This window comes from Syngnathus leptorhynchus, chromosome 17, assembly GCF_054491065.1.
Source record: "Syngnathus leptorhynchus isolate UIUO chromosome 17, UIUO_Slep, whole genome shotgun sequence".
NCBI classification, from domain to species: domain Eukaryota; kingdom Metazoa; phylum Chordata; class Actinopteri; order Syngnathiformes; family Syngnathidae; genus Syngnathus; species Syngnathus leptorhynchus.
This window is the reverse complement of record NC_141211.1, coordinates 4,269,071-4,292,251: the sequence shown is the minus strand read 5'-3', so window position 1 is coordinate 4,292,251 and position 23,181 is coordinate 4,269,071. Positions and strand designations below refer to the sequence as shown.

Genomic DNA, 23,181 nt, shown 5'->3' with positions numbered 1-23,181 from the left:
TAAATTTGAATGATCATTTTCATGTAAATCCATCATATCACCAAAGATCCTGAAGTCCTCTTGTGTCTAAAATGGGGAAGCCGTGCTAGCCCGCTGCTATTGGTTAATTAACGCAGATGCTTTCAGCGCTATAAGGCTAACTGGGGTATTGGAAAGAAATTCTAACTTTATGGTGAAGCTCAGGCATTATTCATGGTTTTGTGGGCCGAAAGTTAAGATTTTGTTTTTGCATTAGTTTCCCCAGGACCTGGGGAGCTATGGAGTTTTGGTGTCCAATCAGGTAGCTAATTGCATTGGCCTGCAGTCACTGCTTTGGATCAATTCTCTGATTAGATATTTGGAATGAAAAATCAGCTGGACTCTGGTCCTTGAGGCACAGATTGATGACCAGCAGCTTGAAGCGTCAGTAAACAAACATCTGATCTGTCACTTGTGGCGGCGCTGTAAGGCTGATTCAAAGATGTACACAAAAATCGACCTAGTTATTGAATAGGGCAGATGGTAAGAAACAAAAATACAAAAATGAAAACAAGCAATATGGGGCCGATGCTAATAACACTTAAACTGCGTCACTGCTACTTCTGTTGTCACTTATTAGGCCACGCCCCCTCCAAATGGATTACATGATTATATGATTTTCTGTTTAATTACAACCAGTTGGGGTTTTTTACCACAATGATACAACTCGTGGTATGCAGGCGCCCTCTAGTGGTATGCCAAAGTATCACTGAATTAAATGTTCAAACGGCGCATAAAATTACAATCAATTTTATTTATATGATACTGCTCGGATGTCTCCTGACATATTAAGACAAGAATTAAAGCCAACATGTGATGGCTAGCACTGGGCTATGGATGTAAGGGAAAATTCACACAAAAGAAGACACACACCCCCCCCCCCCCACACACACACACACACAGACTAAACTATTGTTCTTCAATTGGATTTTATAGATTTCCTATGTTTTCGACACACCGAATATGACTTTAGGCTAGTGTACTGTGAGCCCTCAGAGAAATTAGAAAGCGGAACTGAAGCAAACAACAGCTTGGAGCCAGGCTGTCCCCTCATAATAATAATAATAACCTGTTGTCCTTTCAAAGCGATGCTCTGCGACTTGAAACATCCGCATTCAAACTGGACGTGCTGCTGTGCACATTTTGTTAACAAAAACCACCCCTCCAGAAAAAAAAAACCACAGACTGTGAAAGACCCGCATAAAACAAATATTTAAATGTGACCTTCCTTAATCATGACTGTGTGTACCACGCTTCTGATCTTTTCACCTGAGTGAACATGCTACCATGCGTGCTCCTCACAGAGAAGAGATTAACAAAAGGGATCCAAGAAGATCCTGATAACATCCTGCAAAAGGCATTCATGTCCCACCAAGACCTCTTATTCTAACCTCCGTCTTTTTTTTGTTTTTGGACAGAATATTGATGTCACCAACTTCAGCAGCAGTTGGAGTGATGGTTTGGCTTTTTGCGCCCTTCTGCACACATATTTGCCCGCCCACATCCCTTACCAGGAACTCATCAGTCAAGATAAGGTACAAAACTTGGGGAAAACACAGAAACACGCTCGGCTACGATTTGACTTTATACATTTGTATATTTACAATACAGCATATATAGCTATTGCGCAACATTGTTTTGACCAAGATCTAGTGAGCCTCACGAGCTCCAACACTCATCAGCGAACAAATCAGTTATGTATACACTTAATGTCACAAAGGTTGCTTGTGGCTCTTTCAGATTTTTTTTTCTTCCATCAATTAATCAGATAAACCCCCGAAGGCATCTACTGTACAATCTCTTCTAAAATGCAATCAAGCATTCAGTACACATATCTGAGGAACGTTTGTTTTTGTTCCCACTGTGAAACTATGCTTTCTTGATAAAGTTAGCTACAGTATTTCTTTTTTTTTTTTTTTTAAGTTTGGAAGGATCCAATGATTGTTGATAGTCACATGGTCGGAGCAGCATGGCAGTGTCGTGGCTTGCCGCGTTAAACTAAAAAGTCAAACGCCTGTACTTTTTCATCCTAAGTGACGAATGAGTCGGGCGCGTTACATTAAGTTGATGACAGAGACACGGCGCTGCCACTGTGCTGAATAATTCAATAGACGGGAGTTGACTTTAATAACTCTTGCTGAGTGACTTCACCCTCGGGGCCCAAACAGCCAAGCAGCTCTTTCCAGTGTAATCTGTCCTTCCACTAATCCCATTACGGCTCCTCTCGCCCTTTATCATCAGATGTTTTTACCTAAGATTGTAATCGATGGCCTGGAGTTTTAGGCAGGAAACAGGGAAAGGTGCTCTTTTCCAGCCATGGCTGTATCAGAATTGATTTAATAATATTGATAGTGGAGTACTTTATCATCCAAAACGGTGCGGTCAGTTTGAAGGCAAACATGATGAGTTCAGGTGCTCGCTCGCCTCAGTTTATGGCATAATTGGGGACAGAGTGCAGGACACTTTTAAAATGGTGCATTTGGAATGGTTCTTGAGATTACAACATGAGACAAAAATGACATTGCTTCTTACAGATAGGAGGACGTTATTGCTTTTTAAAGAAAATCTGGTTTCCAATTTTTATACTATCTAGTTTACCCCTGATGTGAACTTCTCAACTGAGATAAAAAATATTTACTAAAGAATCTACCAAAAATGTATCCAGTTTTGTGTGTGCATTTTTGCAGGACAATGTGTGGTGTAGAAATGTGACAATGTCATTTATTTTACTTACAGATCCGGAATCTGACGCTGGCTTTTCAGGCCGCCGAGAGCATTGGCATCAAAACTTCCCTGGTGAGTAGAAATGGCACAAGACAGTTTTATTTAATAGGTTTAAATATATATATAAAATAGGTTTCACTTAAGAACAGTCGAATGGACTATATTTCCTTTCTGATGGAATTACGAGTTATTTTTTACTCAAAGTCAAAATGGCCGACCAAGCATATCCCTACTCAGTAGTAGTAAATAAAATAATTTCCCCAAGAGAATTTATGGTATTAAACCTTAACTGGACTTCCTCTTGCTATGTCATCATCCTCCTGATATCTTCCACAACCTTGAATTCTTTCACCAAACAATTTAGTCTGACTTCCTTCAAACCATCCCAATCTGTCTTATCGGGACTACGGGAGTCGGCCCTTTGCGTCTCTTTGACAGCAGAAAAACGTCTGAAATGCCAGAAATGTAAATCTGTGCATTCATGTTGAATGTTTATTTAGCTACTTTTAAAAGCTAGGTTCATAGGAAGTGCGCATGTTGAAGAGTTTTGTGACGGGTTTTGTGATTTAAACACAGAACATAAATCAGTGGAACAGTTCATTTATTTTGTATCTTCAAGAAAGCAGAAAGACCCCCACGAGGACTGCGTAATGTGAAAGAATGTTCCATCCTGGCCAAAGTAAAAAAAATAAAAAAAAAGATTGGAAATGTTCATCTTTTTTCTTGTCTAACTTAATACTGTGGACACTTTAAAAAGGAACACGGGAGGCTGCGATTAAATTTAAACTGGATTTCAAATCCATTTTTTTAATAGGAAATGTTCCAGTCACGATCATACAAATTTTATGAAATCTATCAACTGTTATTAAATCATGTTTTTTATTTTACTAGTATAAAAAAAAAAAAAAATACAAGACAATCCAACTTTATTTAAATATTTCACTTTGAATCTATTTGTACCGTCATGACACTGCATGTATGTATTTACTCTGGGCAGAACATCGAGGAGCTGATGCAAACAGACAGGCCCGACTGGCAGAGCGTCATGCAGTACGTCTCTCAGATCTACAAGTACTTTGAGACCTGATCAGCATTTGCACGAATTTCACCTTACTGGCAAATTTTGACTCCTGCCTGGTGCTGGACACTCGAGCCCATGTGTTTAAAAAGTGTACATGATTTTGTTTTTTTTACATCAAGAGTCACTCAGCTTTACATAGCTAACCTATTGTGAGCAATAAAAAGTAACAACACTGTGGCAGCATTTAATATTTAAAATGTGTGTTCATTCCATCATTGTAAATCTGGATGAAGGCAATTGAGAGGTTTTCCTATTTTCATCACATATTGTCACGTTAGAAGTAAAACATTATTTATTTACGTGCATCTTGAGGAGTAATTGTGGACCAATATTTTCTATTTTAAGCTGTTGCATTAATAAAGGAATGTCAATTTTTATGCATTATTGACGTTTATTTAAAGCAGGCTGTCTCGAGGGTGAAGAGTACTGAAATTGGTTCAGCTCATTGTCTCAGAAATCAGATATTTTAATGATTGACGGCTTTTTCTCAACAGGTCGTTAGGGAAAGTGCACTTTTGCCCACTGTTGCTCATTTGCACGAGGAGATCGTCACTTCCGCGTTTTACGTGTCGTGCGCGTGTGTTTGGATTCGCTTTGATTCCGTGCGTAATTACGCACGGCTCACTGGTGACCGTGCAACTCGGGATTCCTCTCATCGTGATTGTGTCGCGTGGGAGAGAGCGAGAGAGAGGGGCGTGGCTTATATGAAAATGTCAGCATTAGCCCTCCTGCTCCTCCTCGACTTAAAAAGTGCTGTCAGAGAGGAAAGTTGCGCCACACTAGTAGAAAGTCTTCAGTCAGTGGCCACTCGTGGCGTGGACGCGACCACAGACAATGCACAGCTTTGCAAAGGTAAGAAAAGCAGAAAACGATTGCATTAAAGTCGTTGCTGCAGCTTCTGATATTTATGCTTCTTTTTTTGCTTTTTTATTTTTTCTTCCTTCCAGATGGCCACTTTAGAAGCTTATGGACTATTCCTGGATCCCAAACTAAAGACTTGCGCCCAGCCTGTAGACTTGTAGGGAGCTCCTCGTCTCAGAAGAATGAATGACGAAGGAATGAAGACGTTTTACATTATCATTGAAGTGGTCATTGCTCTGTTCTCCATCTCCGGCAACGTTCTGGTTTGCTGGGCTGTGGCCATCAACACCACACTAAAGAACGCCACCAACTATTTTTTGGTGTCTTTGGCCGTGGCGGACATCCTGGTGGGCTGCCTGGCAATTCCTTTCGCTATCACTATCAGCATTGGTATCCGACTGGACTTTTATGGCTGTCTCTTCTTGGCCTGCTTCGTTCTGGTTCTCACCCAGAGCTCCATCTTCAGTCTACTCGCCATCGCTATCGACAGATACCTGGCGGTTAAAATCTCTCTCAGGTGAGCATACGTCATATTGAAGGGGGGGGGGGGGGGGGGGGCGTTGCTCCATTCTTGTTGCTGCTATTTTTATGCATTATAGGATTAATAATATAGAAAACTAATAAGATCAGCATTAATGGGGAATTAAATGTTGGTATGTGTTAAGTAATCTACCATATTAGTATAGGTTGTGTAAATAAATTTTTGAGCCATAATTGCGTTTGACCTAGTTTCACAACTTTATCCACAAAGTTAGGAATTTATTCTTTCTTCCATCCTGGGTGATGAGGATCTGGAGGCTGCGTCCAACCTAGTCAGAGTGGGAGGCAAACAACTTTTTGTTGTGCTAATTAATAATATTGCAATAAATGTTATTAATATAAATGGTAAATTTGTTTCAACTTAGGCCCCTAAATAAAAGTTGTATTTCTGTACAAAATGTAGTTATGTGAGGTAATTCAATTATCTATGTGCCTCTTTACTGCCTGCTACTAATATAAAATCAGTGGACTGGCAAACACAATTATATGACAACTGCATCTTAAAGATATAATTGTATTTGTGCAAGGCTTGGCTGCCTTTTTGTGTTGAACCTGACTTTCTGTTACTCCTCCAAAGAATGACAATGTGAAATGTGTGTACATTTTCCATTTTATGCAATATGCTATTACAAGAAGCTGCTTGAATCACCACCCTTGAGCAAACATTTAAAAAAAACAAAAAAAAGCACTGGTCTGCTAATAAGATGAATTTGCAGAAAAATGCTCTGAAGCTGTTTATGAACATTTCTGCCTCTTTTAAATAGAAGATGGGTGTGGTCAGTGATCATTAAGTTATTTGAGCAAAAAGATTATTGCACCCTCACCTATAAATGTATTGGACAATGTCATCATCGTTAGCTAAATAGCATAAAACGAAGCCCTGAATTTAGCTAGACATTCTACAAGTGAATAAATAAAATGTAAATACTTTTTTTTTTAAAAACCTGCCGACCAACCAAAATAAAACATTGTGATGATTCACAGATATGTTATGTTGCACATATCAAACTAAAGACTGTTGACATAATCACAAATTTGCATACATGAACTCATCAAATGAACAAAGGAGATCCGTTGCTGTTGTTTTTCTGCTTGTTTCAAAGCAACGCAAGTTCACTGTGCCCTCCCGTGGGGCTTTTTGAGATGCGCTGTCATTTCCATTAGCGTCAAACATTGGCAAGAAAGGACATTTTCATGCGTCAGGAGGAAAGTCAAATACCGCCAACTTTGCGGCTCAGCAAATGTGTCCATGTGGCCTTGGAAATTGAACACAAACCATTCCACCAAGTTATTTGAGCTTTTATTTGTTTGAACATCTCAAAGTTACACTCTATTAAAAACCAGAGGAATACGTTTGAGTTTTTCCTGAAACGTCTGTTATAATAGTTAGCATTCAAATAAAATTGATGCATGTTATAAAAAGAATAATTATTCCCATTTGTTATCAGAGCTGCCCTGCAAACAAGCAATGTCTTAAAAGTAGCAACAACCTTGGACTACAAACATTTTTCCCGTAAATGATTGACAGCTCTTCCACGGGGATTTTGTTCAATATCAGGAGAGCCAATTAGCCATTAAACAGAATTGTATTGAGAAAACTCAAATGGGACAAACTTGCTTTTCAAAATATATTAGATAAAATACTGGAAGGCAAGGAAGGTAATTCTTTAAGATCACATCAAAACAAAACTATTATTCTGTAGACACGCAAGTTAATGGCATTTTTTTTTTGGCAGCTAATCACAGAGTTCCCATCCAGACACACAACTATTCACACTCATCTTTACACAATCACTGGGTGTGGAGTGAAGCATCAAAGTCAGACAAGCCAACGACTACATCATCAGTGACTCAACTCCGGGTTGCTAAATTCCGGGAAATTGACAGTTTGAAATTTCCCATGGAGAAAAGGAATTTGCAATACAAATTAGCTAGTAATTAATTAGAAATTTATATATATGGAAAATATATGATTGGATAATCCTGGCAAATATAATCATTTAACTACACTGATACCTTGACTTTCCCTTCAATTTCCGTTACCGGAAATTGTCAGCCGGACTCAATACAGATACACTTGCTCCGTATAATAGACGCGACATGACCGTTAGCGGTCTCTAAAAAGGCCTCCCACCCTCACCACATGCCCACTAATAAGATCAGCCTGGCTCAAATTACCGAATGATACTGTGATCCCTTCATGTCACACACACAAACACAAACAGACGGTGTTTGGTGTATGTGTGAGTGCATTCCGCAGCTATTTGGGATCCGGATTTGCTCTTAGATAAAGTGTTTTTACAGATGCTTATAGTGGAAGCAAAAGGGCCAGGCCAGATGTTTTCAGGCTCCTGGGACAGGCTTCCCTTGGGGCCCCTTCTTCCCGTTTTGTATCACGTACAAAAACGCCGGTCTGTATTGTTATTCTGTCTAAACAACATATTGGACCAGCTGACCTCACATTTTATTTTATTCGTGGGGGCCATAGTATTAGAATTGATGGACTATGTCGGGTTGGTTAAGTCATTTATAGTACATGTTCTTAACTTTATACAAAAATAAATATATATAAATAAGTGATCAGCCACTTTTGACAATGTATAAAAAAAAATAATATTCAAAGATGTCTTAGCTATGAAAATAGTCCAAAACTGTCAAGTATCATTGTGTAGTTGGCAAACACTGTATGAAATTCTCATGAGGATGTACTCGCCCTCCCTCGCCCCTATTCTGAATTCTCACTGAAGTGTGAAGGCTGTACAAATGTGTGGTTGCTTTGTCATAAGGAAGCAACCATAAATTTGTCATAAAACAAAATGGTAGACAATTACATTTCCACTGAAGATTTTGGAAATATTCCACAGTTTGAGAAAATATGGGATTGTGAATTCTGCAATCCTAATTGTTTCTATCTTTAGCATACAGGCTGAGTTGAGCCTGTAGAAGCTCGAGCGCAAGTGAACCAAAATCAAGATTGCTGTGTGTGGGGGGGGGGGGGCTGTCAGCGCTTCCTGGCCTCAGGGTGTGGACGTACGATTTGTGGTTTAGCCGAGCAGGCCGCAATAAAAACAGAAAACGCAACAAAGATGGATGCCAGCGAAGTGCAGTCATGCCACAACTAATCCTGCCACCGACGGACACGACTAGCTGGCCACTCCCTTGTGAAGGCGGGGGGCCGCGTATGAGCTTGACCAAGTGAGCAGAAGATAGAGAAGAACAGGTGGCATGCAAGCTTCTGAGGCAAACGTGGTGCATAATTCATGCCCTTGGGGGCTGCATGCACTCCTGGCTGGTAGAGGTGGGAGAGGGGGGGGTGTTGCTGGCCACACTGCCCAGCTCGCACGCCACACTGCTCCCAGAAGTCCCAAATGGTCTCATTTGCAGCTATTAGGAAAGCTTAGACGGACTAATAATTGACAAACACTCAAAATGTCTGGCGGGCACTTTTTTTTTTTTTTCATCACACTTGATGTTTGTTAAAATATGCGTTCCGATATATTTAAAATAACATGTGAAGCTTTACATTTCAGCCATAGCGGCTGATCATTTGGGAGCGGATGTCAACGTCATCTCGTGGAGGATTGTTGGTGCTACGTGTGTGTCAGCATGTGTGTGTGTGTATCATTAAGCACGCGGCAGCCTGACGTCACGTCAGGAAACAGCCTGCGGGATGCTGCCGACCGGGACGTGCCATTTGTCCTCTGAGCTCCTGCTGAGCGCTGCTAATCTACTTTATTAGCCGCTTTTGTTTGGACATGCGAAGAGCCTTGCTCCTTGGCGACATAAATAAAAATAAAAAAAAGTGGGGCAGATGCAGAATGCAAACCAAGAAAAGTTGAGAATTTTTTTCCTCTGCGTCTGCATGTTTACATATGGTTTGCCAAGATGTGGTAAAACCAGGAATATTTTTATCTTGCGCCAGGCATGATTTATTTCCACGTGCGAGTTTAGTGACCTATCCCTGCCCTCTCTGAAACTGCAATGTTGCTGATGGACTGGATGAGCTTCATGGAGTCAACCTCTCGACTTTACGGCGAGGCGCTCGAGCGAATCCATCCATTTTCGAGTGATTATCCGCTTTAGTTACAGGTGAGCTGGAGCTTAGCCCAGCTGACTTGACCGTCTTAAAGGGAGCGTTCACCTTCACTCGTGGACGATTTAGACCCGTGTTCTTGGAATGAGAGAGGAAGCCGGGGAAACTCACAAACATGGGTAGAACATGCAAATGCCACACAAGGAGACCAGAGCTGACATTTGAAACCTGAGTATCAGAACTAAGAGGCGAACATGTGAACCACTCAACCACCTGCCCACGTCACGCACGTTTCATCCGTAGTGGTTAAGATGTTTTTAACTTATATTTCTGAAAGTTTTCTCCATGAGGGGAAATTTTACTTAATTTTAATTTAATTTAAACAATGTGAAAGCAAATACAAGACAAAGGAGGAATAAAAGTAAATTACAACTGAAGCGAGAGAATGTACGATTCAGTCCAAATGTGTTTTTGTTGCTAAATGCAGGTACAAAGAGTTGATGACAGGAAAAACAGCCAGAGAGATCATCGCCATTTTATGGATCCTGTCCTTCGTCATCGGGCTGGTCCCTTTCTTCGGTTGGAACATCAAACACTGGAGTTGCAGGAATGTCAACGCCACGGCGGACAACACTACGAACGGTCAACCGGAGGCGGGACCGAAAGGCGGCCATTTGATCCCCCGGAGTTGCAAGCTCAGATGTTTCTTTGAGAGCGTGGTGGACATGGAGTACATGGTCTACTTTAACTTCTTCGTCTGCGTGCTGCTGCCGCTCCTCATCATGCTCGGCATCTACATGAAAATCTTCACGGTGGCCAGGATGCAGCTGAGGCAGATTGAGCTCAAATGCGTATCCAACGGCGACAACCAACATCACAGCCTGTTGCAACGGGAAATCCGCGCCGCCAAATCGCTATCCATCATCGTGGGGCTCTTCGCCATTTGCTGGCTGCCCGTCCATATCCTCAACTGCCTCACGCTCTTCTACAAGGAACTGGTCAAACCCGAAGAAGTCATGTACGTAGCCATCATTCTATCCCACGCCAACTCGGCCGTCAACCCCGTCATCTACGCCTACCGCATCCAGGACTTCAGAAACACCTTCCGTAAGATTCTGGAGCGCCACGTGCTGTGTCGCAAAGAGGAGCTCTACGTCAGCTCCAACGGCAGCAGGCGCACCGGAGACCAGATCCACATGACAATAGATCCCCTTCTATAGACTCGCCACTGTTTCCGCTGAATGATGTTTACACGAGCAGGGTATGATGTCAATCACTCCTCGAGGAGGGGTCGAACTTTTATAACGTGAAGGCTTTCTTGTCGTTGAGGTAACACTAACTGGATGTATCAGACTGTGAACGGGTCCCAAACGTTCTAAAAATGATATCGTTCAGAGTAAGCCCTGATAGAACTGCAACAGTCCTGTTTTTTTTATTTTATTTTATGCTGCCGAAATGGCAGTTCAAGTGTTTATTTATTACAGTAATAGAATCTTTGTGAATGTGAACATCAAAAGTTTTGGTGAATCTGGACTTGTGGACCTCAATAGGTACAACCGAAATACTTAGTGTGGTTATTTCTGATCACCTCAGAAAGTGTTGAACGTAAAATCATTGATTGAATCGTTGGTTGTCTCTTCAGCTGCTTCCTTTTGTAGGTCAATTCAGTCAAAAGGAAATTATGTGTATACTCAACCATTATTTATGGAATTTGTATTTGTTCAATTGGTATATTTTGGCTGGAAATGACAAAATGAATTGAAGGAGATTTGACTAATTTTGGAAAATGATTCATCTTCCAGACTGTCTTCCAATATTCTACCACTTGAGTGATTTCCAGCTAAAAGTTCCCCCACTCAACAATTACAAATCTACTTGAAGGATTTTAGGCATAATAAATCTATCAAACCACACCCAACGGTGAAGCTGCACTACTCTATTCTACCTAATTGTATTTTTTTTTAACTGGGTGGTGTCAGCAGCTCCAACTCAAAACAATTTTTCATAGATGAGGACCAGCGTCTGTTGCATGACAAGAAACGTTAGCGGTGTTGAAAGTACAAGGCCAAAACAAAGTTGAAGATGGCGCTTGCTTGTTTAATGTCAATTGCTTTGGCTGATGTTCTCGTCTGACTGATCTCAAGGGCTAAATATACAGGAGTGTGTCAACATTCCAACGGAGACACATCTATACTGTAACTGCACTGTCATGTGTTGTCTTAGTTGACTGGCGTGTAATACGTACTGTAAATGTCATGCTATTTGTTTTTTGTGACATAACCGAGAAGTTGATCGGAAACGATCCCGACCTACAGCAACTGTTGCTTTCATGTCTTTATTCAAATTTGGGTGCAATCTGTATGTATTTACTGTCAAACATTTTGTGAATAAAAGTTTATATCATGAATAGTCATTGATGTAGAATATTTTGACAGATTAGAAAAATGCTTTTCAAAGTGGAAAATAAACATGCTCAATGTTTCCCAACCAGGAAGCTAAAAATAAAAACAGATGTTTCCCCCGAAACTATTAAGAACTCTTTAAAGGTGGCCACAAATATGTCCCAAAAAAATGTCTTAAAGACACACAAAAAAAAAAAAAATCATCATTATTGGCAGAATAGTGGAAAATTGGTGGGACTCACAGTTACGAGGTCCCACTGAGCAGTGCTGTCATTTGCTCATCCGACACACTTTGCGTGCGGGTCGCACCCACGGCCTCGCACAGGTACACGGCCAGAATGTGTTTGCACTGCAACAAAAGAGCACGGCGCTGTCATCGCTCATGGCCACATCCCAAAATACAGCAAATACATGATAAGATTGACGTCTCTAACACTTTTGACATCACATTAAGGGTTCAAAACAGCTTCTACCAAAACGTGCCATGCTGTCTTGTAATTTCACTGTTACGCTTTTGTAGAGTAGCTACGCCGAGTACCATTCGGGTTATCTGAGCGATGCGATCAGAGGTGCAGAGCTGTGAGAGCAGGTGTGAACATGCAGACAGCTCGCTGAAATGAGATCAAAGTTCAAGTGCTCTGGGACAATTACGGCGACATTCTCAAAGCAGTTTTAACTTAGATGGGACACAAGAAGCCGCTTAGCACGAAAAACACGTGCCCCAAATATCATCTGTTGCACATATTTCAACTTCTGCTTTGCCTCACTTACAACACACGCCCGAGTGACGAGACAATGGTTGGAAGACAGTTTTGCGCATTTGAGATTCTTACCAGCAGGCCTTCATCCCTCCGTAGCACCGTGTAAGCAAAGGTGGGACATGGGCAGTAGTGGCAGGATGTGAAACAAGTGTACAACCTCCCCGAGTCTCCTTTGACCTGCAACAAAAATTGTGTATTTTACTTAAATGGATTGATGCAACTTTATATTCAGTAATTCGGTGTATTGGCCATATTTGGATGCTCAGGGATGATTGTAGTGGAGAAAAGGCAGCAGTGTATGGAAAGACAGGGAGGAAAAACGTGTTTTATTACATACATCCCAGTGGCCCTCGAACTCCAGGCATGACTGAATATTAAGATTAAAAATAACTCGAAAAGAGAGCTTGTAACTTGAAGTGGTTATTTTTGAATGAGTATTATTATGATGAACGAATGCAAACTCAAAGCGGTCCAAAGACAACACATGGCTTCACTAAACATAATAGGCGGAGGAATGGTCATCGAAAGAAACGCCAACTGTGAAGCTCTAAAGTTCAAGGCTTGGTCTATTGAACAATTTGGAATATAAACAAATGTTTCAAGAAAGACTCAGTTTAAAAAAAAAAAAAGAAAAAAAGAATGTAAAATATTGGTTTAAAAAAAATATTTCCATTTATAAATTATTTTATTTACAATTATTTCATTAGTTTAACATTTGACTTGGAAACTATTAAAAAAAAAAAAAGTAAGAATTTGAGAAGATACGTTTTTTTTCACGTATCTAAACATAGGCTGGAATTAAGTGTAATATTTTAAATGATATACTCGGGGAGGAAATGTACAATCTCAACACCAATCAATGAATAATTCTTTGAGTAAAGTCACATGGGCAGAGACAAGACATCCGCTTGTATATTTTGTCTAGTAAATAAATCAATCAGATATTCCTAGAGGGGAGGAGAAAAAAAAATAAATAAATAAAAAATCAAGGTTCTTGGGTGATGGGTCAGCTATCGACTAAGGTTACACCGGCTGACGTCATCATCCGCCAAGTTATTTGGAAGCAATGATGAAATGATGAATAATCATTCATGATGTCGAATGACCACCTGCCTTCCTCTCTCCCACTCAAGTGTCTGCTGCAGACAGTCATTCAAGTGACCAAGAATGTCTAATTTACTAAAACCCCAAGTGGGTACTAAATGATATGCTCATTGCATGTGCTCTTAGCTTGTCTAGATCACATTGACACCATTAAGCATGCATTTTAAAAATATGAAATCATCTTAAGTTTGATAAAACACATTCCATATTTGTTAGCAAGCGCCACCAAATTTACGCCCGTTTTTTTTTTTTACTCCCTTGCAAAACTATTAGTAAATCAGGCCTTAGAACAGCTTGACATGATAATGAACACCTCCTGAGATATTACAGCAGGCTCCATTATTCTCCGCTTCGTCTATAAATTACCTCGGCCGGTGACCTACAGAGTCACACACCCCTCGTTTGTCCGACGTGACACTGCGTTGTAAATTAGAGACAAAAGAAACAATGACACAGACTGAGAAGACTTGACTTGAGCAGTGTGCTAGGCAGGATGCAGCAAGAAGCAGTAAAACTAAAACCAAGCCAGGAAATGCTGGAAAAAAAAAAAGAGCGGCAGTCGTTAAAAAACACCTCACACATTAGGTTTTGTGTGTTGACCTCCGGCGTGGCGTCACGTGGCTTTTGCCGGGGCCTCACGAAGCAAAGCTTGGCAGCTTAGGCCTTCGACTGGCAGAAGGCCAACCTTCCTTGGGAACACACGACATCAAGTGCGGCCATTCAATGGCCGCGGAGAGAGCGGTGAGAGTTAAAGCCTGGCTAAAGCTTCAGCTTTGTCCTGGCTTGAAAAACTGGATCTCGTGGGAACACTTGTTGGGAAGCCACAATTGGCCTTGTGAGATGTTGGACGTCGCTCTGTCCACAAGAACCGCAACACAAACAGAGCTTCAAGGAAATTTCAAGCGCTTGGGGAGTCACTAGGATTCACACAGACCCTGCGCTGTGCGTCAACATGCTCTTTTACATCACGAGACTCTTAAAAATGGGCCACCTACTGGAAGTGGAGTTCTAAAAAAACACTCAAAAGGAGAAAACGTGCCGTGGTTTGGATCTGTGTGAGTTAGATTTCAATTGCATACGCTACAACAAAAACTTTGGCAAGAACCAACAATGGTTTGACCTCAAACCAACAAAACTATGAAAGTGTGCAATGCAATGCATTTCTAAATTTAGCAGCACTTTTATTTTAGAGTTCGTTTTAGGAATTCAGGAACTTGAAGGCGTTTACAGGAAATTTTGGTCACAATGACCAGAATTTGGGTTTGACTGAAGTAAAACGTTTATTTATTTATTTATTTTTTATTATTTTTTATTACCTGTCACTACCCAATATTTGGAGGAGAAAAGGTTAAAAAAAGTCTCAACAGTGAAATGTCACGTCTTATTCAATGCTGCTGAGGAAAGAAGAGTGCGCATAGACGCGATAACAAGCAAAAAGTACCCACCGATGTGTTAAGAGGAAATGACCAACATAATGAAAATGAAGTGAATCAACATCTTTTTCAACATTTGATGCAATGCCAAGAGAGCACACACACACACACATCCAACTAATAGGTCTTAAGTCTAAATATATATATATATATTTATTTATTTTTAAATGTCAAAAAATAAATACAAATAATGACATACAAATAAATAATGGAGGCAACAGCAGTTGGTCTGAGCAGGACCACAACAACAATATCCTTTTTTCTGCAAATATTGCCTTTGACTCTGACTTCAAATCATATATATACCCACTGTAATTAAAAATAATTCTAATGATTACTCGAGTGTGCCTATGAGAAAATCCAGCAGAAAAAAGTAATACTGAATATGATTCAGCTCCAGATGAGAAAACACAAATAGGCCAACAAAACTCAGTGAAACCGAGTCAAAAGCAACACAATGCATGTCTGTATTTAGCAGAACTGTAATTTAAAGTTCCTCCCATTTGCTCAAAAAAAACAGAAGACGTTGACAGGAAATCATGGTGGTTCCATCCTTTCTATTATAACACACGATCTAAAAAGTTTTTTTCTTCCTATTTCACAGCTAAAGTGCATTTAAAAAAATATTTAAAAAAATAAAGGAACCATGGATGCAAGCAGGTGACGTACCTGGAAGGCCTTACGTCCACTGGGTGATGACAGACAGGTGACTGAGTGTTGGTCAACCAGATCCAAAGCTCGGATTGCACAGGGCCCAAAAACACAGTTCAACCTGAGAAACAAGCAACGGCAATCAATACCATGAACCATTTTTTTTCTAAACATATAGGAAATGCATGTCATTGAAATAATTCCACTGCTATAGAAAATGATTAGTCTGCAACTGATGTCACTGATGCTCTAAAAAGTTGTCTGGTCTAAAAAAGGCTATTTCCTTCCAGAAATGACTTTAGTGCCAATTTTGGGAAAACTTACTCATGAGGAAAAAAAAGAAAAAAAAATCTCATAGTCAAGATGTGGTTGACTTCTTTGACAACTCAAACCACTATGATGGGAATTTCTTGATATTAGCATCAGCATGATTGCGTTTCAGAGATTATTTGTCACTCTCATGAGATTTGGTTCCGCAATACTTTTCAGAAGAGATAAATCAAGTGGATGACTAACGTGAAAATTAAAATAAAAACAACCTAAAACAATACATATTTTCTTTAGCACTTGCTATTATCTAGGTCAGTGGTATCCTAGCTGACTTTGAACAATAGGCAGGGGACACCCTGCACTAATCAAAAGCCATAATTAGTAGGAGGGGCACTTACGCAGTTAACAAGTCATCGGGAACTGCAAAAGAAAAACACAAAAATAATCACATCACTGCTTGTCACAATTATCATCCTGAGCTGATATTCTCCAACTACATTTTTATTTTTCTGGGACACCAATCCTCAAGTGTTCCTTCCTGATCGTTTTCATGCTTGTCCAGAACTTGCTGATGAGCTTGAATCAGGTGAGTTTTAATAGGTAGGTGTGGAAAACAGGTGAGGATATGACCCAGGTGGGACACCTGTGTTGCACTATAACACAACGTAGGACATAAGCATCTGGCGTAATCATTGGCACCTTGATATAGTCTATAGTTGCACTCAAAATAATTAAGGCACTATAATTTATACAATGGTGGATATTATTGACGTTTAATGAGAATATGAAACAACAGCGCCCCCTACAGCTTCACATACGTTAAAACACATTGTAAAACCTAAAAATGAGTGAACTCGGTAGTATTCACATTACATTAAAAGAAATATTGTCAAAATGGAAAGTTTATTTTTATTCCAAAGGTCATTTGGGCTGAGGTATGTCAAACGAGGTTAAAGAAAGCCGGAGCCAACCAGTTAGTCCGCCATTCTATCGGTGAAAGCGTTATCAATTTTTAAAAAGATCAATGAAGGTAGTGCTCTCTAAATGTTTCTATCAACTTACCTTGAGCAGTTTCCTGGTATGTTTTACGGATATTTTGTAAAAGTTGTTCTGCCACTGCCGGTAGAATGGAGCGCATTTTCCCGCGGGAACTGTTTACGGAAGTCATTTTAAGTAGTCTTGGCTCGTGAGTGAACAATTCGTTCAAAAGAACTAATGTTTTCAGTGAACGAGAGTGAACGAATCACTTCCTACCTTCTTTTTTTTCAGTTCATATGACTTCAACCAGTAGATGTCAGTCATGCGCATTGAAGCTGGTGCCACCACGCCGTAAAACAAAACGAAGAAGAAATTGACGTAACTTCCCGTTCACAAACTAGTTGTGAATTGCATTTACCGTTCACCAACTGAACGGATCTGTGAGTGAACGAGTCAGTGAGTGATTTCCATTTCCAGTTCATCGCGAGAACGGATCAGTGAGGGAACGAATCTTGACTTTCTCGTTCGAGTCAATGAGTGAACTGCCTTCCCGTGCATCAACCTATCAGTCATCGAACGCGTTGCGGCTCCTTGCGTGAACAATTCATCGAATGAACGTGATCCAGAATGGAGATAAACGATTCGCCAAGGAAAGAACGAAATACACACTGAAACACCAACTCTTGTGCTCGTTTTCTGCAAGCTAACGACTAACTTTACTGCACGAAAGGATGCGCCGTTATGCAACAGCGGGGAGATGATGATTCTCTTTGTTTGGGTAATCTTTATTTTATAACGCTTAGAGTAGCTTTTTAATAACGTGGATGCATATACCACGCCTAAATATTGTTGTCCAACATATCTACTGCAATTTCACATTAGATTGCTGGTTTGAATTTTGCCTTTATTATTATTATTATTGTTATTATTGTTGTTTTAATAAGCATTTATGTAAAAACTTGTCTGGTGTTTTATTCCTTGTTTTACGTCTTTTTGACTAGTTTTTGAGCATCTTTTATGCGTGTTTACTTAATGATCCGAACAAGTGTATGAGAATATTTGTCATTTTTCACATATCCTGAGTGTTGTTAGTCACTTAAATGTTGAACAAAGGCTGTGATGTACCGAAGTCAAATTCCTTGTTTGGCACGCTCAAACATGGCGAATAAAAACTATTGAATCTTGAATCCAGTGTCGTATGCATGATGTGGGAGTGTCTTTTGTGCAAATTGCCCAAAACGCGCTTTTGTGTGATTTGAATTGATCTTTCTCGGTTTCCGTACACTTCCGCTTCAGCGAGCAGCTAGCTGTTCAGATTGTTACCATTTGGGCTTTCGTGTGAGTAATGTCAACTTTTTCCAAGCTCTCGATTTGCTGTATGTATCTAAATGCGTACATGTAAACAATGACATGAAAGGAGAATATTTGTTAGTCTTTAGGTCAGTGAAAACTCGCTAGCTCTCGTGAAACAAGAGGCGGAGCGTTAGCTAGCACACCCACAAGTAGCACTCATTCGGCTGTCAATCGATAATCAAGGAAAACGTTTGACTTGAACGTTGTTTTTCTATGTTTTTCCATTCTGCTGGTCGTCTATCTGCATATCTCGAAAGGTACCTCCCCATTTTGCCTCCTAATCTTAAATATAGAAGGTCGTGTCATATATGACTTCAAATATTCCAAAATGTTATCAAGGGACATTTTAATTGGTCATTTTCCAAATGAATAATGTCCTGATGTTTATTTGGGCCACAGTGAAAAGAAACAAGAATTGCTCTACAATGATTAAAGTTACATGTCGATGTAGAAGTATAGTTTTGAAAAATTTACTTGCATTTGAACTTAAAAAGTATATTTTTGATCATAGTTGGCACGCATGAAAAGTGAAAGTGTTCCACTTTGTTCTTCTAAAGTTATGACTTGAATCTAAAAAAATATATAAATCTAAAAATAAAAGAAAAAAATTGTGTTAGTTGGTAGTGTTACGTGCTTGAGGAGCTGATGTGTGATGTCATCTTGTCATGGCACACCAGCGAGAAGGTGAGCACATGCAAGCAGCTGACATCTATCACAAAACCTAAGTGTCAGATACTGCACAATATCATCATCATCATCATCATCACACCCGTCTGGATGTTTTTTTTCCATGACATTGATGCAAACCAAGTTAGTCAGAAACATATTGAACTAACTTGGTTTGCATCAGTGTCATTGAAAAACCTGTCCAAAAGTGAGTGGTGGTGGTGGTACTGTGCAGTACCTGGGCACTTGGGTTTTGTCCCAGATGTTTGCATTGTGCTCACCTTCCCCCTAATGCCTGCCACGAGAAGTAAGTGACATCGTACCTGAGCGAGCTCATCAAGCACTTCATCTGCTTCCATGCAGACAAGGTCTTTTCAAACTGCTTTTCTATTCAATAAATTGTTCAAGTGGAATGTAAATCTTTGTGATTTATGAGCAAATTTGCTCATTTGAAGTCTTTCATGCTTGGTGGTCACTGCATTGGCAAAGTACTGTTTGAAGTCTTGAGTTGGCCACTTCCAAAACCTAAGTGTCCACTACTATGGACACAAATTTTCAACCTTGAGATGAGAGTCACTGCAACAGAGCCAAGTCTCTGTCTCCAAATGAGTCAAAGTGATGCAATTGTACGATTGCAGTCACTTTGAGTCATGTGGAGACAAAGAGAAGTAGTCAAACACTTGGCTCTGTTCAGTGGCTGAAGACAAACTGTTTGCACTTCGTGGACCAGGATTTGTCACCTCTTCCTAAAAAGGAACATTGACACAACAACTAGCTGGTGCACAGGCAGAGTTCCTGAAATGTTGTCAAGACTCTCCAGGGTGGACACCTGCACACAACACAAATGAGGGAGGGAGCCACCAAGCTGCCATTTAGTACATTTGATTTGAGCGGCAATCCTGAAAATGGAGGCAGCCTTGTGTAACCTCTGCATGGTTTTAGAGGGCTGGTTCCTTTGTCCAACAGCATCATTACTGAAAATTTCTCTGCAGGAAGAGGCAGGCATACCAAAAAAAAAAACAGGTAAGTGCTATTAAACAATTCCAAGTTTGTAGTAAATTGTCACCTGTCAGCACTTCAGACAAGAGGTGGATGATTCCACAGGTTCAAAACCTTGTAGATCCTCACTAGTAGGGCCATGCTGCAGAAACTAGGTCCTTTGGCACCACCTGGCGGACAAAAGGAGGAAGAACAAGCTGAAATGTTTGACACGTGTCAAACATTTGGACACGTGCGTGTTTCACCAGTGAGGAATGGAGGGCAGCGCTGGACGGACGTCTCTCCAACTACACCTTGCTGGTCTGAAAAGACACGGTAACGTTACAACCATTTCAGCCTAATTGAGTTGTGCAAGAGTAGACCTGCAAGTGTCTCATGAAGCCATGCGAGGACTGCAAATCGGCCATCTTGGACCCTGCAGACAAAAGAACAAAATGTTTGCTTGAGTCAATTTGATAAGATTCCTTGCTAATAAAATTATTTTTGCCATTTTGCAGTCAATCAGCTCCCTCTGTTCCAGAAGCAGGCCCGTGGAGAGAAAGAAGGCAATTTAGAAGCAGTCGATTGAAAGAGCTGACTTAAAAACTTACAGAAAGTCAGTCGTTGAAGATTGGCACCTGCAGACAGAAAGTAGAAAATTAACACGATTGCGTCCAAATATTTGAGTCATTAATTCTCTGGTTATGCAAACGCTGTTTTGTCTACTTACCTTCGGCCAAACGGCGTTGTCGTCCAGACGTTGCTAAATGTTTGTGCAAAAATGGTGTTAGTCGTCTTTCCACACGATGCGTGCTTGAGTTTTCAAAATGTAGATGTACTTACCCGCCGTTAAAGGCTTCAGTTGTTTGGTTGCACGCCCAATAAATGCGTTTTGGTGGTCGTTTAAGATGTTAACTGCTAACGCTTAGCTTCTGCAAACTTTTTAGCTCGCATGCTTGCAAGATGGAAGCACGCTCGCATAAAGTGCAAGTTGACGCCTAAAGAGAGCAAAAGCAGTTAGTTTGAAAAGGTTAACAAACGTTAAACACCCACCTTTGTCACTTTGAAACGCTGTTGTGTAGCAGGTGGACCAGAGCAGTGTGGCGCTCGCCGTCAGAGGAGAGTGAAGGAATGAGCGTCGCGTTCTTGACGCGTTTTATAGTCTTTTGTGATGACGTCATCAGAAGGAAAAACAAAAAAACAAAAAAAGCTGGCACTCAGTAAAGTGGGAGAAAAACTATTCAGTTGGAGGGACCGGGGCTCGAACCAGCACGGCAATTGTCGGAGTTTATGGTGTTATCCCCTCGACCATCGTCCGTTGATGAACGAGCAAAGAATGTTTTGTTTTATACCAAATCATGACGGAATCCAGGAAAGTTCAGAGTAACCTTCAATTACAAACACTTGACCAATGTTTTGTAAGATCTTGAATGGTCGAATGGTTATAGCTTTTCCCTTTGGTTTGGGAGAGGCTGGTTCGAATCTTATGTGTCGCTCTATTTCATTTGCAAAAGTTCCAACGAGCAAGTCTCGAACCCGAGGCTGCTGGACTCCAACCCAAGTCTTAAACCATTCAGCCATTTTGGCGTTTAAATTTCCAGAGTTTTATTATGTATTCATAGTATATCTTTTACGAAATGGATAAAATTGCTAAATCACTGACTATTTCAGAACACTCAATAGTGTAGTACGCAAAGCTTTTGCCTTGTGTTCGGGAGAACCGAGTTCGAGTCTCACTCTATTCAATCTTTAGCTTAAGTCTGCTTTGTGTGGGGCTCGAATCATGGTCTCCCGAACACCGGGTAAAGTTAAAAACCACTCTGCCATTTTGCCAGCGAACCCAAGCGTTTTTTTTAGGTACTGTAGTGTAAAAGTCAACTTGCTCTTGCCACTGCAAGAATTTGACATAACCTCCAATAGTGTAGTGGATAAAACTTTGCCTTAAGCGAGAGAGAACCGAGCTCGAGTTTTAACACTATGCAAACTTTAGCTTAAAGTCTGCTTCGTGCGGGGCTCGAACCAGGCTCTCCCGAACATTGGGTGAAGTTATAAACCGTTCTGCCATTTTACCGGGAAATTTCGGTCTTTTTATTATGTAGTGTATTGTACATAGAGGACGTCTGGTCGAAAAGGAAAAATGGACATGTTCATTTTACGACGGGTTACATAGGAGTGAATGGGGGCACTGCCATCTTGCGGTAGCTTGGCGACATTACATGAACCGCTTCATAAAGCATGAACCGCAGTCTTACACTATGCAAACTTTAGCTCAACGTCTGCTTTGTATAGGGCTCAAACCAGGCTCTCCCCATCACCGGGAAAAGTTATAAACCGTTCTGCCATTTTACCCGGAAAATTCGGCCTTTTTATTAGGTAGTGTATTGTACACAGAGGACGTCTGGTCGAAAAGGAAAAATGGACATGTTCATTTTACGACGGGTTACATAGGAGTGAATGGGGGCACTGCCATCTTGCGGTAGCTTGGCGTCATTACATGAACCGCAGTCTTACACTATGCAAACTTTAGCTCAAAGTCTGCTTCATTAGGGAAAAGTAGCTGTTTTGTTTGATGTATATGGGTTGTTTCCACGGGATATTGTAATACAGAGAAAAAGTGCGTTGCCGTTGTCGACATTACCGTATGTTTGCTTGATTGTTTTTTGTCTGGTGTATTGCTTAGTTGTGTGTTATTAAAGTAAAATAAATAAATAAATAAAAATATTTTTGTCTGGTATATTGCTTAGTTGTTGTGTGTGCGTTATTGAAGTAAATAAACAAATAAAAATAAATAAATGATCATGGTGGGGGGGGGGACGATCCGTTGAACGATTCCTTTGAACGAATCTTTTGAGTGAACTGATTTAAAGATTCACTTCACTTAAAAGAACTGGAATGCACATCACTAACTTCAAGTCATCCAGCCAATCCAGTACGTCCTCCTATCAAACACTTCCGCTACGGTGATGACGTAACCTGGATTTGTACAAATGTCTGCAATTAAAATGTGTATAAAAACACTTAACAGTTCCATAATATACAACAATGAGTTGTAAAACACTAAGTCACACGTGACAACGTATTATTACACGCAAAATACTTTATTGTGCGCCGTTCGCAACCTCGAAATATACAACGTCATATGTCCGTATTACTGGTTTAAGGATTCACTGTGATGACAAGATACGCTGTCCAACTAAAACTAGACAGTAAAGTTGAAAAATTAAATCTCAATTCATTTTAAAAGTGCAGGAGAAACATATTCTGTCCTTTTACCCCACTGGTTAAAAAATGCTTCAACGGGGAATATGATTTTCATAATTTTTCTTGC

At 40.4% G+C, this 23,181-nt stretch overlaps 4 protein-coding genes and 1 long non-coding RNA gene across 10 annotated transcripts in view; 2 read left to right on the top strand and 3 right to left on the bottom strand.

The window, feature by feature from the left end:
* Nucleotides 1–2,811, bottom strand: part of timm22 (translocase of inner mitochondrial membrane 22 homolog (yeast)) — a 30,241-nt gene extending 27,430 nt beyond the window's left edge. Inside the window, exon 1 of the mRNA XM_085936587.1 lies at nt 2,753–2,811. The gene's annotated coding sequence lies outside the window, so the exon portion shown is untranslated. The remainder of the gene's footprint in view (nt 1–2,752) is intronic.
* Nucleotides 1–4,224, top strand: part of specc1 (sperm antigen with calponin homology and coiled-coil domains 1) — a 29,436-nt gene extending 25,212 nt beyond the window's left edge. The window contains exons 14-16 of the mRNA XM_085936594.1: nt 1,437–1,553; nt 2,755–2,814; nt 3,740–4,224. Coding sequence (XP_085792720.1) covers nt 1,437–1,553; nt 2,755–2,814; nt 3,740–3,829 — 267 coding nt within the window. The 3' untranslated portion in view covers nt 3,830–4,224. The remainder of the gene's footprint in view (nt 1–1,436; nt 1,554–2,754; nt 2,815–3,739) is intronic.
* zswim7 (zinc finger, SWIM-type containing 7) lies at nt 935–17,173 on the bottom strand. 5 transcript variants are annotated; one of them, XR_015068768.1, is made up of 7 exons: nt 16,941–17,172; nt 16,277–16,298; nt 15,627–15,729; nt 12,493–12,597; nt 11,902–12,008; nt 2,753–2,811; nt 935–2,442 (listed from the first exon to the last, which is right to left on the bottom strand). XR_015068768.1 is itself a non-coding variant. In XM_085936590.1 (6 exons), exons 1-5 carry the CDS (start codon nt 17,044–17,046, stop codon nt 11,904–11,906), a joined length of 441 nt encoding a protein of 146 aa, XP_085792716.1. In that variant the 5' UTR covers nt 17,047–17,172; the 3' UTR covers nt 2,477–2,811; nt 11,902–11,903. The 5 variants fall into 5 exon arrangements, 4 of the variants coding, with proteins under 4 accessions (XP_085792716.1, XP_085792718.1, XP_085792719.1 ...); XM_085936590.1 differs by lacking the exon at nt 935–2,442 and having other exon boundaries at nt 2,477–2,811; XM_085936592.1 differs by lacking the exons at nt 935–2,442; nt 2,753–2,811 and adding an exon at nt 5,238–5,493 and having other exon boundaries at nt 16,941–17,173.
* adora2b (adenosine A2b receptor) lies at nt 4,555–11,664 on the top strand. Its single transcript, XM_085936583.1, has 3 exons — nt 4,555–4,675; nt 4,771–5,201; nt 9,745–11,664. Exons 2-3 carry the CDS (start codon nt 4,867–4,869, stop codon nt 10,475–10,477), a joined length of 1,068 nt encoding a protein of 355 aa, XP_085792709.1. The 5' UTR covers nt 4,555–4,675; nt 4,771–4,866; the 3' UTR covers nt 10,478–11,664.
* A 1,237-nt stretch (nt 17,174–18,410) lies between the features above and the next one.
* On the bottom strand, nt 18,411–20,968 carry LOC147043243 (uncharacterized). 2 transcript variants are annotated; one of them, XR_015068770.1, is made up of 9 exons: nt 20,907–20,968; nt 20,697–20,851; nt 20,584–20,616; nt 20,465–20,491; nt 20,237–20,289; nt 20,120–20,176; nt 19,942–20,044; nt 19,802–19,861; nt 18,411–19,704 (listed from the first exon to the last, which is right to left on the bottom strand). It is a non-coding gene; the product is annotated as an uncharacterized LOC147043243 (long non-coding RNA). The 2 variants fall into 2 exon arrangements; XR_015068769.1 differs by having other exon boundaries at nt 18,411–19,861.
* Between the last annotated feature and the right edge of the window lie 2,213 nt (nt 20,969–23,181).

Excerpts from the sequence above, each read along its gene's own strand:
- adora2b (XM_085936583.1), top strand. The coding sequence starts at position 4,867 with ATGAATGACGAAGGAATGAAGACGTTTTACATTATCATTGAAGTGGTC. Across the intron at positions 5,202-9,744 it reads GCGGTTAAAATCTCTCTCAG|GTACAAAGAGTTGATGACAG; the intron begins GTGAGCATACGT and ends TGCTAAATGCAG.
- zswim7 (XM_085936592.1), bottom strand. The coding sequence starts at position 17,046 with ATGACTTCCGTAAACAGTTCCCGCGGGAAAATGCGCTCCATTCTACCG. Across the intron at positions 16,299-16,940 it reads ATACCAGGAAACTGCTCAAG|TTCCCGATGACTTGTTAACT; the intron begins GTAAGTTGATAG and ends TTTCTTTTGCAG. Across the intron at positions 15,730-16,276 it reads CCCGATGACTTGTTAACTGC|GTTGAACTGTGTTTTTGGGC; the intron begins GTAAGTGCCCCT and ends CTTGTTTCTCAG.